At 34.9% G+C, this 20,385-nt stretch overlaps 1 protein-coding gene across 8 annotated transcripts in view; it reads right to left on the bottom strand.

The window, feature by feature from the left end:
* The window catches only part of LOC143244829 (rho family-interacting cell polarization regulator 2-like), a 110,090-nt gene that overhangs the window by 86,544 nt on the left and 3,161 nt on the right, over window positions 1-20,385 (bottom strand). For 3 of the 8 annotated variants that reach the window (XM_076490213.1, XM_076490214.1, XM_076490217.1), the window contains exon 1: window positions 8,845-8,979. The exons of the other annotated variants lie outside the window; for them this stretch is intronic. In XM_076490213.1, coding sequence (XP_076346328.1) covers window positions 8,845-8,869 — 25 coding nt within the window. In that variant the 5' untranslated portion in view covers window positions 8,870-8,979. Of the gene's footprint in view, window positions 1-8,844; window positions 8,980-20,385 lie in introns of those variants that run through there. 8 annotated transcript variants of the gene reach the window in all.

Below are 20,385 nucleotides of genomic sequence, written 5' to 3'. Positions count from 1 at the left end.
ATGCCTTAACATTCAGATACCCTTCCTTGAAGGTGGCAGATGGACGTGGTGATGTAAATGTTAAAATGAGGACATTGGTCGGCATCATAATTCTATCTCTATGAGTAAAAATATGCCTCACTGCAGAAATTCCTTAGGTGGAAAAACAAGCGAGAATCTCAGACTCGAGGATGTTTTTCAACTCCCTCTCAACAATATCTCCTCGTGACTAATTCAGAGTAGCATGGGACGAAACCTCAATGGGTATATCCTCAATCGTCTTTGAATGCAAGAGGAATTCACTGTGTTGAAATGTGGATGTTTCCACCAATATATCACTAAAGCAAAGCTTTCTGACTTACTCTGGAGAGCCAGCAAGTCCCTCCAGTCCCTTCTGAATCAAAAAGGGAGACATTTGCCCTAAAGGTTTGTCTAAAAGAGAGTGTAATATAAGAAAATGAGGTACAGGAGTTACAGATGTTAAAGATTGCTGCTCAGAACCTTCAAGACATGGTTGTTTACCTATGGACTGTTTTTATTTGGAGCATCAATAATAAAATACTTCGGTGCCCACTGACCCTACCACCCACCATGGAACTCAATGAGTGGACGCACTACAATGCCAAACAAGGACACTACAGCAACACCATGGTTTCTTGAGCACTATACTCAAACACCAGCATCTATTAGCATGTCTACAACACCTGTTGAGAACATCCAATTCTGGTACTTGGTTGACCTTAGCCCAAGTAGACCAACCGAATGACTATGGCCGACCGTTTACAGGAGTTCAAGGCCAAAGTGGTCCGTAGGGTTGGAGCCTTTAACGACCAGGATCGTCTCCTCCCCTTCACGGGTCACAACGCACGGCAAACACGTAGGCGGATGTTTAGAGCCCAGAGGAAGTAAACTGAAATTACGGAACTTACCATGTGCAGGAATCCACACTGAGGAATTAACAGTACAAAATGCAACTGTATCTTAGCATAGCATGAATGATTTGCAGCTATCTTTACCGCGGAAAAACAAACGGTGCTACAAAACGTGAAAGACGCAGAGCAACAGGCTGATTTACAAACATAACGCACAAATATTATACATGTTGGTAAACAGAACGCGGTAAGCTTATACACTAGACGTATCGATGGAAAGTTAAAAGTGCGTGATTTAACATTCACTAGTTTTTAACAGTGAAAAATGATTCAAAAGTACAAAAACTCCACTGAGGGAAAGGAAGTACCGGAGACAAGAACTACCATTCTCATGACTAAAACAGTAATAATTTAATAATTAAATTAGAATATATCTTTGATGAGATATATTCATATAACATTTTCTAAATTTTATGTTGTGTTCCGATATTATTGCTAACCGAATGACGAAACATTTTTCGTTTTGTTAGAATTTCTCACGTGAAAACTTCCATTGTCATTGTCCTACATGCAGGGGCATAGATTTTTTACACCAGATTGGGGGGGGGATGATTTTCGCAATAACTTAGATCGAAAAGCTTAGAAGCATGCCTATATTAAAGACGTACATTTCGGCTACTGAAAAAGCCTACATCTAGGCCTAATTATGTAATTCGATTGGTAAGAACACGAGAATCACAAGAACAAACACACAATTTGTAGGCTTGTTATGCAATAAAACAATTCAACAGACCAAACTGCAGGGGGATGATTGTATGCACCATACCCCCCACCTAATATGAAGAGGGGATATATAACCTCCATCCCCCCAGGATGCCTACATGGACGCGTAAGCTAATAAAGTTTAAGTGAGCAATTTACGAATTGTGAATATTTCACAAATATTGTAACTGCAAATTTTGTTTTATTCTTTCATTTGGTTGCGTTTCTTTTCTATGCTGTTAGCGAAACATTTTTGAAATCTGAGTTTCGCAGATACTTTCGAAAGTACCTGTCGATCAGTTATCATGCATACCACACGGTATGTACAACAATAGTATGATTTAATAAAAGACTTTTGTGTAACAGTTACTTCGCTCATTCAGTGATTTAATATCTAATAATTTAGTTTTCATAACAAGTGTTAATTATTTTAATTAAAGGCGATACTTAAAACGAATTGTTACGTGACTCTGTAAAAGCCAAATGTTTTGTTTGTAATTCAGTTGTAAACTGACGTCTTGTTACTCGAACCTTCATATTTTTCTCGTTGCTGCGAGTTTTGTTTACATTATAGTGTCACGTTTGTACAAATGTCTGGGCTTCAGTTTAAAAAAAACAACACGCACACATAGGATAACCCACATGGTAACAAGTGAATCGGTTTGAGATTGTGCAGTAAGAAACAGTAAAGAAAAATAATTTACCATTTCAATTGACTTTTAAAGTAACCGAATAAGACTGTGTGAACTTTCGACAAAAATGAATTATTTAAAGCTTTGAATACAACCTTGATAAATAGTGAAACGAATTTTAATACATACATTCGGCTTGTTTTCAATATATTTCAAGCCAAGTGGATTATGTGCTTTTCATTTGTTACCGACATTTGTTGCCAACAAGTCGCAGACACCTACTGTAAAAGAATCTCGGAAAACATTCAAAACGTATATAATAACGTAACGGTAAGGGACCTATCGGTCCATATCGGCTGTCCCATCCTATAAGCCAAACTAAAACTTAAATTATTAAAAGTATATTTACAGACAGCCCTTATTCATACATCTATTGAGCATTCTTTTAAAACACAAATATACCACCTTTATAACATCGGAAAGTAACCCATTCCACAGACTAATCAACCAATTTGAAAAATAAAATTTTCTTAGCTGAAGACGAATTTTACCTTGCCAAAATTATATTTGAACCCCCTAGTTCTGCAGTTTTCGCTGTTAAGCATAACAAAACTTTGAAGCATCAACACTATCAATTCATTTTACAATCTTAAACACTTTCATTAGATCCCCTCTACCTCTCTCTCTCTCTCTCTCTCTCTCTCTGAGAAAACATATTTAAGTATCTTAATCTCTTCACATGACAACCCCTCCATCCCATGTATCATTTTAGTAACCTAACGTTGAACTCTTTCCAACAGTTCAAAATGTTTAGGGTAATGAAACTGAACACAAGAAGAAACATCCAGACGTGTTTCTCTCATGTGCAGCAATTCGAACTCAAACAGAGAAATTGAGCCAAAACAAACGATAGACAGGTATTGAGAGAACATCATAGATTTGCCTCAGACATGCTTTGGATACAATGGAGACCTTGTAAATAACTGCCCTACTGATAATTCTGGGGTGAGAGACAATGATGGACGTGATGGATTTGGTCCACTCGGTAATATTCCGTTTGCTAGGAATGAACTGATTGCAGCAACAAAATAAATCGGCAGATCTCATCACTATTTAAATATGCACTCCCTAAAGATGAACTGTATAAAGTTCCAAATGGCTACTTTTTCGAAAGTGGTGTGCTCATGAGGTAATAGAGACCATACGTGCTAACGTCAGAGGACTTGGCTGCGATTTATCAAATTGTTCTTCCAAACGCATATCGTTCCAGAATATTGAAAGTTGCCCACGAACTCCCCCATCAGAGATCATTTGTGTTAACAAGATATGCGAAAAAATAAGGCATTTCTTTTAGTCAAAAATTAGGCAATATGTTTCAGTTTGTAAAACTTGTCAATTGATTAGAAAATACAACCAGAGAATTCCTGTTTCTCCCTTAAAACCTGCCCCAGCTTCCAAAGATCACCCAAGTCATGTGATTAATTAAGCCAAGATAACATTTGTGTTTAAGTACTTTCATATGCTATGTAATTTTATTATTAGAAGGTTATTTGTATTGATTGTTATACATATATATATATATATTGTCATGATTATAGAAGTTGTACAATTCTTTGAGAATGTATTGTTTAATGTGTATATAATGCCAATTTTTAACTAAGAGGCGAGGTTTACAGATTTACTATTATTATAATATACTGTTATTATAAACTATATTACTGTTTGTATATTATAATATTTCTGTTAAGTTAGAAAACTAAGTTTTTTTTGGAAATATATGTTTAATACAGTTATTTTTTATTAACTTCTAAATTTATATTAAAATTTAACTCGGGTTCAGGCTATTTCAAATTTGAATACGTAACAAACTATAGACTGTTTTTGAATTTCGCGCAAAACTACACGAGAGCTATTTGCGCTAGCCGTCCCTAATTTAATAGTGCAAGACTAGATGAAAGGCAGCTAGTCATAACATATCACCGCCAAATCTTGGGCTACTCTTTTACCAACGAATAGGGAGATTTATATCACGTTATAATGCCCCCACGGCAGAAAGGGAGAGCATGTTTGGTGTTACCGGGATTAGGATCCGCGACCCTCAGATTAAAAGTCAAACGCCTTAACAACCTGGCCATTAGGGTCATAAATTGGAGACTCGTCAAGAATAAATAATACGCAACATGTGCTACTTTGTTAAACACTTTTTGAAATTAGACACACCAAATCTACATCTTTACACTCATCTAGTTAAGCAGCAAAATTTTCAAAGAATTTTAAAAGTTTTGCAAGGCAAGATTTTTTCTTAACGAAACCATGTTGACTATACGATAAAATCCTAAACCTTGAAAAGTATCTTTTATCAGACTTTCCAAATTTCCCCTACAACTGAAAAATTGGCCTATAATTATAGGATAAATTACCTTCCTTGAAGAAAGGAATGACATTAGCTAATTTCATAACTATTGACACTTATCCATTATTCAAGAACTTACACACAAAAAAAAAAAAGTGACAAGTGGCTCACATATTCAAGCCTTGACCACCTTTGAAACTTGAGGAAATACTTGGTCCATGAGACTCATGATTCTTTAAACTTCCCAGTTTTAACAAGCTCAGAATTTATGCAATTGTCTTGTTCGACTTTGCTTTCATCTATTAACTTTTCAATACAAGGAGTACTTCTGAAGTTATACTTAGTAAAAAACTGAATAAAAGGCTGAATTTAATACCCTAGCCATTTCATAACAATCAGATACAAGCTTTCCTTTGTCATCCCTTAAGGGTCCTATCCCCATACTAACATTTTGTTTAAAAATCCAGCCAAATGTTAAAATATATTTTGGATTTCCCAATTTCCTGTTAGACCAACTTTCTTGATCCTCTATAATACTAGTCAATTTACATTTCTTAAATTTATGCCTTTAATTTAATTTTTTGTTTTTACAATCTTTGTGAGCCAACTTGGTTTTTTTACCTGTGCTACTTTTTTGTAGCAAACATTTTGTAGTAGATGCTGGACCTACAAACAAAAATCAAAACCCTTAACTATTATCAGAGAAAATGGCCTGGTTGCTTTACATGTTTACTGTAAATTCAAAAAAGGTGAAAGATGGAAGTAAGGTTGTTTATTAAATTTATCACAAAGCTAGTCGTCACTAATTTAGAAGGGATAGGTTAGAGGTAAGGCAGCTTGTCAACATCTGCCAAGAATGAAAAGTGGAAATGATCGTGCAATATAACGTCTCCAAGCATGGTGGAGCAAACATCTTCGGCGACGGGTTTCGATCACGCAACTCGCAGATTGCAAGGTTAGTGCCCTAATCACATTTTGATGTCGTTCGACACTAACTGGTTAAAATAAATTCCCATCTATCTACCCTCTCAAAATAACTCAGCAAAAATGAATAATGTTTTAATAACACACAAATGCAGATATCTTTCATTTTAATTTTTTGTTTTGTTGGATTTCAAATATGCTGATACGATATTTTCTAGTTGAAATAACTGCGTAAACTACCAACTCAGCGAAAAGAACGTTAAACGTTGTAAAATAAGCCTATTGACATGACCGTTATTTAAAAGTTTCTAAAGCCTGTTCTGAAAAAGTATTTGTGATAATTAGAACATAAAACGTGTGTAATAACGTACTAGGTATTGCAAATAATAACGCAAAAGCTATGCTAAATTTAAAAGAGTATGCGGAAAACCAGTTGCAATTTCGTTAAAATACCACACTCGAGTTAATAATCAATGGAAGTTAAACCGATTCATACCGCTACACAGTCTATAATCCAGAGAATTAAAAAATTAAACACAGATTCCTACCCATGTCTAATGTTTTATATATACCCTGCCACCTTTTATGTTAGGGCAATAGTTTTAGGAGACTTGGTTTTGTGTTATTGAAGATGCAAGATTGCTTGCCATTTTCAAGCCTCTGGTATGGAACATCACTCATAATCGTACAGCATAACATTATAATTAAATATATATTTAGTAAAATTCTTGCCTAACCCTATCAGAACGACTTATTCCCAAAATTTCAATCGCATGTAACATCAAACAGAATTCATCCTTTTCAGTTGAAGTTTTATTTATTTGGAAAGTTAGGTCTATCATTACTTACAATGGAAGATTGTTTTGAATTAAGCATAAAGCTACACAACGGGCTATCCGTGCTTTGCCCACTACAGATAATGAAACCCGGTTTTTAGCGTTGCAAGTCCGCAGACATGCCGCTGTGCCCCAGGAAGGGGCTACATGAAAGGTGTTCATCTAGTACTAATAACGTTTGTAGTTGGGAGTATTAAATGATTTTGTAACTAGTATTTCTTTTACTGAATAATCCAAAAAGACCTCGCCCAGCAATAGTTGTTATAACAGTACTGTCGCTAATTTCTTATAAAATAATCACTACAATGATAAATCAATTTATATTTTCACTATCCACATGAATATTACTACAAACAACAAAAAAATTATTCATAACATTGTGGTGCCAGAACCATGCCTCACGCCTCCTACGTGACGCAAATATTTTACAATACAGACACTGACAGAGGCGGTCATGTCACGTGGGTTATACGTTTTATATACTCAGCAATTTTAATATTTCATTGACGTGTTCTGCTTCAGGGTGTACGTTTTAAATAATTAAAATAAATGACAAAGTTCCGCGCGAACAAAGAAAAAGAACTAATCGTACCAGTTAATTTTATATACTACATATAATTTACCAGCAGTGCATGTTTTAAAAGTAAATGTATTATGAATAGTATTTTTTAAAACCATGCATAATTTAAGGTCTTAAGCTTGACAAGTTTTTTAACCCGTTGGTATAGGATTACTTCGATCAGAGATTACCAAAATTAATCGGAATTATATGCACAATTCGTAATATACTAGTAAAAAATACTTGATATGATGAATTTAACTTAAAGGATATGTTTTAATACGTTATTCATATGTCACATTAATAGCGTTGTAGGTCCACATACCCATCCCCATTTTTCGAAAAGGATTTTTCTTCACTTTTGTTGTTAAAAGACTAACATTTAAAAACTTCGATGTTGCATAATTAATATCGGAGCATTTCAAATAGTTAAGTGCGAATTACCACGATTATCTAATAGATTAAAAACAGTATTAATTATATCCATATATTCCTTTTACACTGGTACACATATTACATAAACACATTTAAACTTGAAGTATGTTTAATATCAAACTTTTGCCAAAATTAGCTACTATGTCAAATATACCAAATTTCTAAAGTATCAGTTTGACGCAACTACCTTACAAGTCAGTTCATTTTTTGAAGAAAGCTTTCTTTCAGCTTTTTCGTTATATGTATCACACTATCAAGCAACAAAATTTATTACATAGTGTTATTTCTTAATTGCTTATGTTGTAAATGTACAGAAAATGGCCATTATTCCCTTCAAACTTCGCTTTTGTGATAATGAAACTTAGAAATTAACCCATTTTCATTTACATAAGGTCTGAATAAAACAACATATGAATCAAAATTTACATGTATTTATGCTAAAATTATACAAAAATGTTTAGAAGGGAGTAATTTTTCGAGATTTACGACTGTAATGTAAATCACTTTCACGTTTCAGCCCCCAAATATCGTGTTTTCGTTTTACGCTCCCAAGTCACAAAAGCAAAGTTTGAAGAGAAAAATAGATCTTTTCCGTTTACTTTAGCCATAAGCAATTGGGAAATAACACTTTCTGTCCAGGAACAAGTAAACATTTTATTACATAGTGTTATCTGATAAGGTTGTATGGAAGTTTAGGATTAACCTGAAAGTGCTATAATTCATCTCTGAACAGAACCAAGTAGTTTCTCACCAGTTTTATTTTTTTTTTGTATTCTTTGTAAGTTATTGACCTTTTTTTTTAGTATACTTTATATAATCTACAAAATACGTGATAATTTGCAAACCACAAGTTACATGCATATACTGTCGTTATTACTACAAGTTTCTCACTTTTTACCATCAGATGAATGTGAAATATTTTGAAACCGTTTTTTTATACACCTCACTCGCTTCCATTCCACTTCAAAGCGAACAATCTTGCATGGTCGATATGCGAGTGAAGTCTCATACATTCGAACATTCCAATGACTCTGACCAAAATGTTTTACAATGCTTTCAGTCCATAATTATATCTGCTTAATTGTTGGAAAAATTACGCACGAAAAACACCGAATTACAGAGGCCTCCTGAAATATTGTGAACCAATAAAAACCTCTGAACCCACCAAAAAGTGACTACGTTTCAGAAATACGTTAAATGAAGATAACAAAATTCCATTAGGTTAAATTCTAACACGTAAGTGTACAAGTTAGTTTGCAAATAAGCAGGTCGTGGAATTACGGAGCGATATACAGATACAATTTAATTAATTCTTAAAACCCTACCTACGCAAATCCAGTAATAATCTGAACTTTGGACAAATGCGAGTTTCTGGTGAGGCAGTCATGCCCTTCTAATTTCGCTAAAACATTGGATATATTTATAAGGCGAAAAAAAAGTTTTACATTACAATTTTCGAAACAAATCACAAAATTATATTGTGCTTACTTACATTCTTGAAATCGGTTGTACGTCATTTACCAATTCAGTACTGCACTACCAAAACTACGCACTTACAGCAAGCAGTGCCAACAACCTAATTTGTTTAGTACTCCGACGCATGATTATCTGTTAATGACGTCAGATCCATATGAAAATATTTTAATAATATCGTTGGGTGTCGCATGACGGAGCACAATTAACTTTACCATGCATGACAAATTTCGAAGACGCTCATTGGTCAAACGCTGCAAAGTAACATACTAATAATATAAACTATATTCATCGTGTACACAATAAATACAAAACTACAAAATACCTCATCGAACACTTAAGGTATAAAATTCATTATATAGTGAACTTAAATTTTCTAAACAATACTTTTTTACATGCTTTGAGCGAAATTCAAAAACAAAACAAAAACAAACTTCTTTTACATTAAGAATTTAGCAACACTATTTATCCATCAGTAGCGAGCGAAGTTAGATAGAGCTTAGTTTAAAAACTGGGTTACAGACGTTCTTCGAATATGCGCTATACTTATTAGGCCATAGGCCATACCGGTGCGGTAGGCCCGGCACGGCCAGGTGGATAGGGCACTCTACTCGTAATCCGAGGGGCGCGGGTTCGAATCCCCGTCACACCAAACATGCTCACCCTTTCAGTTGTGGGGCGTTGTAATATGACGGATAATCCTATTACTCGTCGGTAAAGGAATAGCCCAAGAGTTGGCGGTGGGTGGTGATGACTAGCTGCCTTCCCTCTAGTCTTATACTGCTCAATTAGGGACAGCTAGCGCAGGTAGTCCTCGTGTAGCTTCGCACGAAATTTAAAAACAAACACAACAAACCGGTGAGGTAACTATCCAATGTCAAGGAAATCTTTCTCTCTGTCTGTGGACAAAATGAGTTCACCGATCAAGGCCAAACTTGGCACGCTATCATAGTAGTCCAACAGAAGATAAAATTTATATTGAACTTTCCAATATACAAAAAACAAACAAAAGAAAGGATACTGCAGTAGCTATTATAAATAGTTGAGTTTGAACAAAACTCACACCATAACAAAATTTTACAAGTAATATAAATAAAAGTTTCAGCATTTTGGGTTGTTTCTCCTAATAACCAGAATATACAATAATAAAATATTCAGTTACAAAGTGGAGTATAAAAACACAGCTGCAGTTTAAGTTTTCCGTTTGTTTCTGATTCACACCACCTAGCGTCCTGTATACTAGAGTTAGAATTAGTTTGTTTGTTTTGAATTTCGCACAAAGCTATTCGAGGGCTATCTGCGCTAGCCGTCCCTAATTTAGCAGTGTAACACTAGAGGGAAGGCAGCTAGTCATCCCCACCAACCGCCAACACTTGGGATACTCTTTTACCAACGAATAGTAGGATTGACCGTCACATTATAACGCCCCACACGGCTGAAAGGGCGAGCATGTTTGGTGCGACCGGGATTCGAACCCGCGACCCTCGGATTAGGAGTCGAACGCCTTAACCCACCTGGCCATGCCGGGCCTAGTATTAAAATAAGCATGCAACCCTAATTAAGAGAAGTGTTTCATAATTAAAATATTTTAGGATATTTCTTACTTTTGAGGTAGAATATTGTTTTACTTCGAAGCAAAATCCAAGTTTATTATTAAATTTAATGTATTATATGCTCCAAATATAGAGAGTAGAAATTTTGACCACCACTCCAATGTGAAATTGGCTGCTTTGAAGAAATTACACAAGTGCATTGATATTTCTGCTGTTTCTCGATTCCATTGTTAACCTTCCTCTCTTTCTATCCACTTGGCCTGGCATGGCCTAGCGCGTTAAGGCGTGCGCTTCGTAATCTGAGGGTCGCGGGTTCGCGCCCGAGTCGCGCCAAACATGCTCGCCCTCCCAGCCGTGGGGGCGTTATAACGTGACGGTCAATCCCACTATTCGTTGGTAAAAGAGTAGCCCAAGAGTTGGCGGTGGGTGGTGATGACTAGCTGCCTTCCCTCTAGTCTTACACTGCTAAATTAGGGACGGCTAGCACAGATAGCCCTCGAGTAGCTTTGTGCGAAATTCCAAAAACAACAACAACAACTTCTATCCACTTTCCTTGTCTTACAACAATTTTATTGAAGGACGCACTCAACTGAAAATCCTCGTAGAAAATTTTCTCATTATTAACAAATTCGTGCGAGTTTTTAAGAGAAAAAGTAGGAAGAGTGCAGGTGTAGGCTCCTTAAAACAACTGGAAGAAACATTTAAAGTACATTATAAAAACTTCAAAAAGAAAACCATTATAGGCTGAAAGTTCACTTTACATGGACACTTTCACCAAGGGCATAACAAGATATGAAATTTACAGCTTAAACACTTAGTCAAATTGCACAGTTAATTAAATAAATCGTATAAAATGATCTTTGAAGTACCGTGTTTTTCATAAAATTACTCCCTTGATCGTTAATTGTGTGCTAAGTTTTACAGTCATGAGTATACACTGCGACGGATTTACTATATTTATTTTAATACTGATGTTTGTTTCAGTTAAATATATTTAGAATTGGATGTAACTTATACTGTTGAATCTGTACTGAGAAATTTCCGCCTGTTTATTAAAGTTGTAGAAGATTCTCGAGTATAATATTTAACAATGCACTATGTGTGTATGCAAATACTAGTGATTACCAGTATTATTGCCTTAGCTGAAATTTTAAGAAACTTTCCTCTCAAGCTTAGAAAATTAACTAATACAATACGCCAACAGACATTGTATATTACTGGTTTGTTACAGTTGGTATACTATAAACTTCAGAACCAATAACTGGGATTAAAGTTTTTCAGTTGGGAAACTACAGATAGTTGACCAGGAAGGTTCATAGATTTCGAAGAATTCAAACCGTTTAACTTCAGATGTTAGTATCTCTACGAGGACATTAGATATTTTCCGCTGTGAAAATCTTACATGTGCTCATTGAAACAGCTAGCTAAATAACCGTGAAGCGATACGATATTCGAAATCAATCGCTCATCGTGAACCGTCGAAAAAATATTCATTTTTAGATAAGACAGAAAACTCAATATTGTTGTAAGTTTGAAAAATTTGTGCATCAATCATTATTATAAATTGTATTATTGTTTTTATATTAAATTATATTTCTAAATAAATAAGATTATTTGGAGTTAAGCACAAAACTACACAACGGGCTATTTGTGCTCTGTCCACCACGGAAATCGAAAGCCCCTTTCTTGCAGTGTCTATTATTACACTCTAGAGGATTTAACAGATAAGTAGTGCAAACAGGATTGTTGTGATGTTACAGTATGTTCTGATAATCGTTTCTCGTGAAAATCGATTATTTCGAAGTATGCTTAGAAGATTGTGGATAAACATGCCCATAACATTATAGTTCGTACTCGCGCCAAAACGTAACTCTATTAGCATATACAAACTCTTCAAATAAAGTGATTGATTCTCTGTACTGTTTTTGACCCCTTCATTAGAATAAAGAAAAGTGCCATTAATTCTGATGTAACGTTCACAACGTGAAAGACATCAATTATAGACAAGACCTTTGAGTGAAAGTATATAAATGTATAATAATAATACCAGCGCGTATCGTGATTCATCCCAAACTTTTTCTGTTTACCTTGATTGTCCTACAGACTTTTTTAATTTCATTACTAATAAACACAGTCGTTAATAAATTTTAAGAGAGAGGAAGAGAAATAAAGACATACAAACAAACTCTGGCCCTGCTACTTATATGAAAAATTGCAATTATATTATCATTTGACAAGCGATTTTAGCTGTTAAGGGAAATATTCTCTCACAAAAATAAAACTAGTTATGGCATTTCCTCGAATGAGATTTAACACAATATGTGTTTCATTTTTCTCTGAACTTCACGAACAATAAACAACTGCTAACTACAAACATTTTAAGACGCATTAAAATTATACACGCTAGAAGGACTGCAAAATGGGAGGCCAAGATCGTGGTAATACTGATCATGTTTTAACAAACTATTTGAAATATACTAGTTTACTATGATGTTTTAAATGTGTCTACTTTCTAATATGTTAGATCATTTTACATACAAATATAACACGATATCACTTTTCGCAGTATATATTTCAATTTTACAAACTTTGCATTGAGTTCTAATCAGATGTCGCTAAATCCACTTGATGCCGTGTGCTTTGTGTTACTTTCAGTAGCAGAGTCTAAACTTGTACGTATGACAGACTTCTCTACAAATATCATGTGTATTTCCGGATTTTGTGATCCAGTTTTCTGATTAGCAAATTGCACATAAAATATGAATTTCAAATATATTTAGTGTTTTTAAACAAAAGTCTTATTTTCATTTCATTGTTTCATTTGATAATTCACACCCCTATTCCTCCAGTACCTAAGATTAAAATTAGTTTTAGTATGTTTTGGAATTTCGCACAAAGCTACTCGAGGGCTATCTGTGCAAGCCGTCCCTAATTTAGCAGTGTAAGACTAGAGGGAAGGCAGCTAGTCATCACCACCCACCGCCAACTCTTGGGCTGCTCTTTTACCAACGAAAAGTGGGATTGACCATCACATTATAACGCCCCCACGGTTGGGAGGGCGAGCATGTTTAGCGCAACTCAGGCGTGAACCCGCGACCCTCAGATTACGAAGCGCACGCCTTAACGCACTAGGCCATGCCGGGCCCAAATTAGTTTTAGAAAGCTACCTTCAACACTTCACTTTTCCACTTATTTACCAGGGGATCATATTAAAAGTTAAAGCAGTCATTTTTTAATTTTTGGTCTCTCAACTTTCATGATCCTCATACAACAAAGTTTGTGGGAGAATGAGCGAGTTAATAGTTTCACAAAGACGAAAGAAATATTCAACTAAAATCTATTGTTAAGAGTGTTAGCACAAGAGAGCAGTATCTCGATCTAACAAAATGAATATAAACCTGCATATAAGTCTTGAAGTGAATAAGAGCTCCTATTCCGATATTCTTACCGAGGAACAAATCTCTCACTTTACAATAAATAAGATGAATCTTAATGATTATTACAGATAAGCTATACAACAAATACGGCGGATCTGAATTACAGAGGTTGAAATATCCGGATAAATTTTAGTTATAATGTTCATTACACAAGAGCAAGTCTCTTGGTAGACTGTACAATAGATATGGATTTTGTTAGTGTTTGTTATTCAAGATAATATTCTATGAAAACTGAAATAATATGACAGAAAGCCACTTCTCAGGAGCGCCGCTTGTATATTTAAAAATGTACACTAAAAGGGATCAGAGGGCTTTACTGAACTTGAACATTATCAAAGTCTACGAATTTACAACGCTGAAATCAGCTGTTCGATTCCCATCGGTGGGTTCAGCAGATAACCTAAAATGGCTTTGTTATAAGAAAACATACAACATTATTAAAATAAAGTTTAGTGCCTCTCAATTTATACTATTTGTTTTGTTTCTGGTTTACACACACATACATACATACACTGCTGGCCAAAATCTTAAGGCCAATGAACATAAAGAAAAAATATGCATTTTGCGTTGTTAGGCTCAACTGCTTATTTGAGTAGAACTTTAAAAAATGAGATTAAGAAAAGGGAAAATAAAAATAAAACTTTTAGCATTTAATAGGGAAAATGTGAACAGTATGAAGATAACCTAAATACTAGCTAGTCAAAAGTTTAAGACCATACCAAAAAAAGTCCTAAACAGGAACTCAGTAGTGAGTTGCACGGTTGTCATTGCAAATAACTTCAAACAATCGTTTTGACATGGTCGATATAAGCGTTTGTAGAAGGCTGGCTGGAATGTTATTCCAAGTGATGAAGATGGCTTCACGAAGATCATGCACTGTTTGGAATTGACGTCCATTTCTATAGACTTCCCTGGCCATCCTCTCCCAAACATTTTCAATGGGGTTCAGTTCGGGCGAACACGCTGGATGGTCCAAAAGAATCACGTTATTCGCCACGAAAAAGTCCTTTGTCCTGCGGGCATTGTGGATTGCAGCGTTGTCCTGCTGGAAGATCCAGTCATTTTGACACAAGCGAGGACCTTCAGTCAATAAGAATGCTCTCTCCAACATGCCAATGCAGCCAGCTGCTGTTTGACGCCACTGTGTAACCTGAAGCTCCATTGTTCCATGGAAGGAGAAAGCACCCCAGATCATGATGGAACCTCCTCCACTGGGTCGTGTAGAAAATGTCTCCGATAGGATATCCTTATCGTGCCAGGTACGTTGGAAGTCATCTGGACCAACCAGGTTAAATTTTGTCTCTGATGAGAAAAAACCTTCTTCCACTTTTCTACGTCATATGTTTGGTGCTTCTCAGCAAAGTTTAACCGAGCTGTTTCGTGGTGTGGAATAAGGCGTGACCTTTGAAGACGTTTACAGTTTTTAAAGCCTTTCTCTCGTAAATGCCGTCTTATTGTTCTTGAGCTGCATTCTGCGTCCGTAAGAGCCTTAATCTGGTTCGAAGATCGACTGGTGTCTTGCCGGACAGCCCGTCGAATCCTCCTGCTCAACGCCTGCGAAATTTTCTTTGGCCGAACACTTGAAATTCCTGTTCCGTATCTCTCAGGATCTTTTAAGAAACTTGCGACAGTAGTTTTACTATGCCCAGTTTCACTAGCTCGAAAATTCTGTCACGTTCAAACTCTGTCAACTTTTTAGCTTTTACCATGTTTTTACCTAATGTAACACAGGAGATGTCAGTGGGAGATGTTGAACGCTAATGCTTGAACACAAATGACTAAATTTCGTAGTTGTTTACCGATTAACGTTTCGTTTCAATATGGTCTTAAACTTTTGACCATCTAGTTTTTAGGCTAATTTTATAGTGTTCACATTTTCCCTATTAAGTGCTTAAAAAGTTTTATTTTTATTTTCACTTTTCTTATAGGCTCGGCATGACCAAGCGTGTTAAGACGTGCGACTCGTAATCTGAGGGTCGCGGGTGCGCATCCCTGTCGCGCCAAACATACTCGCTTTTTTTAGCCGTGGGGGCGTTATAATGTGACGGTCAATCCCACTATTCGTTGGTAAAAGAGTAGCCCAATAGTTGGCGGTGGGTGGTGATGACTAACTGCCTTCCCTTCAGTCTTACACTGCTAAATTAGGGACGGCAAGCACAGATAGCCCTCGAGTAGCTTTGTGCGAAATTAAAAACAAACAAACAAACAAACAAACCCTTTTCTTATTTTCATCTTTCGAAGCTCTACTCAAATAAGTGGTTGAGTCTAACAACGCAAAATGCATATTTTTTCTTCATGTCCATTGACCTTAAGAATTTGGCCACCAGTGTATATATATATATATATTGCATGTATGCGATATATGCAAGAGCACGGTACTCCTGATATTCGCAGAAACAAAAACAAAGACATGTAAATGAGGATGTAGATCAAGTGGTACTACACGCCCATAATTAAGAAGGATGCGATCACACCCCTAAAATGTGAACTGTATAGGGTTACATACACATCTAAAAGGTGTAAAAATAGTCTTAGATATCATCAAAATGTACCATTATCCATAAAATTCGAACTCGTGAAAATGGTCCTCAACTCATTTCCTTTCTCCTCCAAACATAACACCTCCTTCTGTAAATTTATTTTTACGCTCTTGTACTGTTAGAATGATTTTAAAAAACAGGACAACAAACTAATAGCATAAATTAACATAGGTTTTGCGCTATTTTGGGAAAATTGCCATTATAATATTATATTTATGTTTGTTTGACAACACTGGTGCAAAGTGTCACGCTCTGTAATAATAAATATTTATCTGTTTTATATTTATCTAAAACATTTGAATTAAACTATAACGCTATAACTAGCGTAGACTCATATATTAATTTACAAATGGAGGTTTTTTTTTGTCAAAATTACTCTCACAGATAGAAATATAATTTCATTATATCAACTACTTTACGTTCTTTATTGCGACGCATGCCATTATGACGTGTTTAACGCTCACGGTAATGTGACTTTGATAAAAGAAAACACATACATTAACGCTAATGGAAAAGTACACGATACCGCTGTTGAATATTTTTCTTACTAAGCCTGTGTTTCATTATGAAAAAAAGCCGTGAGTACTTAATTATAAGTTCTAATTGTATAATGAATGCAAACTTACTTTCTAACATTACTTTGTTAGAGATATTCAGTTGATTCAAAACACTTCTCTCCTAGTTATACCCACAATAAATGAGCACATACAAATGACTGCGTTAAAATCTCAGCAGTAATGATCGATCTTGCAATTTTGAACACTTTCGAACAAGCTTGCGTCACATGATATTAAAAACACAATTTCAAAGTAAAATATCTCAAAAGGAATTGATATATTGAAATATTAGTGATTAATAATTTAACACGGTTATCTAGAACCTAACTGTGGACAATATTGAAAACCAAAAACTTAACGAGGATCCTAATAAATGTGTAAGTGATAGATTAATAACAAAAGATTGAATGTAACAAAGTAAAAATGGTTGTGATTCGCCCCTGATGTTGAGAACTAACATTCTGAGCAAGCATACCTAAATCATTTTCTTCATGCGAACGTTCATCAGGAAGACACTAATTAGAAGTTATTTATATCGACGTAGACTTTATCAATAAGCTTATGGATAGCGTAACTTAGAATAACTGTTACTACCTCAGTATGTCTATATAACTATTAATAACTATCTTGTACAAAGTAAAACAGTCACGATGTTAACTACATTTTGGTTCGTGTTTGTGAAAGTTACTGGTTGTTGTCATAGGAGGAATTTTAATTGCAATTGCGTTTTAACAACACTTTATGACCACAATACTGTTATTTAGTTCTTCTAAGAACACACTAATGATTGACCAAAAAACCAATGTAACTTGTGCAAAAAAAACATCAGTTGTTGCTAATCTCGATAGGTGATAAGAGAGCTCGGTGTGGGCCTCGGTTATTATAGGATCGCCTTGTTAAACACACACACACACACACACGAGGAATGATCACAGAATTTGAAATTCTTCGTGTTATAGAATCTCCTTCTATCCTAAATAGCCACACGACGGTTTGTCAGATAACTTGATATACTTCTTATCACTGGATCTACGTTTCTTTTATATTCACACACCTTAGCTGGTAATGGAGCTTGACATACTCCTTGTTATACATTTTCCGTCTGTTCAAAATACACACAGAGAAAGGTTTATCAAGGAACTTGACATACGTCTTGTTATAGGATCAACTCCTACTTATATATGTACACGAGTGATGGTCACCGGAGGTGTCGCCTGGTGCTTGAAAGATTCAGGGCTCGAGAATTTATAGCATTTCAGTATGATATCGATCATGGTTTTCTATAGTACTGGATTTACTATTATAAATTTATTTTAATCTCGACGCTTGTGTGAGTGAAACTTATATTTAGAAATGCATGTTACTTACTCTTAAATGTGTATAGCGAAATCTCCCCCTATTTTCTAAATTTGTAGAAGATTCTCGAGCGTAAAAAATAAACAATATATGTTTTATGGAAGCACTAGCACATCATCAGTATTGTCAACAACTGAAATTTCGAGAATCTCGCCTAACGATTGTAAACAGTAGCCATTGCAACAAGCAGAGAGACAGTATATTATTGTTGATATACTATAAGCCTCGAAAGCTATAACAGTGATTTAAAGTTTATAATCGGGAAACTACAGATATTTTACTAGGAATGTTTATAGATTTCAAGCATTACAAATTGTTTAACTTCAGTAAATTAACTTCTGATGTTAGTATTTCTATGAGGACAGTGAAAAATTGACGCGTGCTCAATGAAGAAGCTAGCTAGTTATCTGGTGAACTCTTCTGATATCAATTCAAAATTGATTCGTTCATCATGAAGCGATAAAATATTCGGTTCCAGATTAGATAGAAGACTCTTTATTGTTTGTAAGCTTGTAAAACTTTTGCATATAAAGCATTATTTATAATATTTGTTAGTATACGTTGCGCTAGTGCTTAAGCGACACCTCTGATGGCCATAGAACTTGATATCTTTTTCATTTAGCCATTCATATACATAAATACGAGAAACAGTCAAAGAACTTGATGAATTCGCTTCTGTGGGTTTTGTTTTACTCCAAATCATATACTCTAAGAATAATTATAGAGTTCGTTGTTTCTTAGTATAATAAACATTACTTCTATTTCGTAAAACACATGATGGATTGCTACACTACTCGATTGTTTCTATATAATGGGTGTTATCTTTCATTTAATAAACACTCACACATGTATAAACAATATGTATAGAAAGCTATGTAGTCAGTACTTCAAGGTGTTTTTCATCCCTAAATATGTTTACAAGAAACACAAGTTGAGTTTCTTTTCCGACATTTTTTTATGTACCAGACAATGAACCGTTCAGCAAAGTTTTACATGAAAGGTCACGATGAAATGACAGTAAAACCAGTCCAAGGTAGGAAAGCAGAGAATGTAATGAAAAACTGCATACAAAAAAGATCACAACAAGGTCAGTTCTAATAAGAAATGGGTTAAGGTTACCTAGAAGTATTTATTATTTAAGAGAACTCACAGACGATTACCATTTTGTGAAAGTAATTTTTATGCATATACACAAGCATGCAAGAATAAAATATTTACTTTACCCTTTTTCTTTTGTGAAAGCTGTTTAACTGCGTAATAAAAAGTAGAGAAACTATTCCTAAAATCACATAATTGCAGCTTTAAATAGTCCTTTTAAAATGAAACGCATTGTCAACGTCTGTTTTTCGTTTTAGATTTACTTTCGAAAGCCAAACGTATTATATATATATATATAAAGCCGTTACTAATTTTCGTGGGACACGCAGCTTCGACTGTAGCAGCTTATACGTTTTAATTGAAAATATAAATTTAAAAATGCGAAAGTTTTAAAACTTTCGCATAAACATTACTACTATTAACTAATATAATAATAACAACTGTACATTGTACAGTATTTCCACAAATAATATACACAGTGCGAGGAGCGTGAAAACGTATATTTAGAAAAAGGGGCACAATAATAAAAGTTGGTAGACCATTGAACTAAAGAGCTACTCAACAGCTCATACGGCCAACTCTCGGGCTACCCGTATGGATCGAATAGTGGGATTAGAATGTTTTCTATATAACGCATCTACGGCCTCAAAATGCGTATTGCAATTATTATTATTTATTTCATTAACTTCTTGTGATGATAGGATGCAAAAACTGATCCGCATATCCAAAGTCTAATCATAGGCAACGCTCGACCCTTACAAAGAAACGTGTTTCTATGTAATCTTATCACTCATGTTTGTTTTTGTAAATGATAATAAATTTATACACTTTATATTAGTCATTAAATAATTCAAAGTGTTTTAACATGGCGAATCCTTTTAAGTGAATCCCTTTCTTTCTGCCTCTCTTTCTCTCTCTCTATATTTAATTGTTTTTAAAACCTTAGGAATGCCATTTCGCAGTTTATTTTCACACTTCGCACACCTTTTCCATTTTATCGATTTGATGGTTAACTAATA

This window comes from Tachypleus tridentatus, chromosome 2 (genome assembly GCF_004210375.1).
Source record: "Tachypleus tridentatus isolate NWPU-2018 chromosome 2, ASM421037v1, whole genome shotgun sequence".
Lineage (NCBI taxonomy): Eukaryota > Metazoa > Arthropoda > Merostomata > Xiphosura > Limulidae > Tachypleus > Tachypleus tridentatus.
Note: the sequence above shows the minus strand (reverse complement) of the source record. Positions and strands in the feature narration are given on the sequence as shown.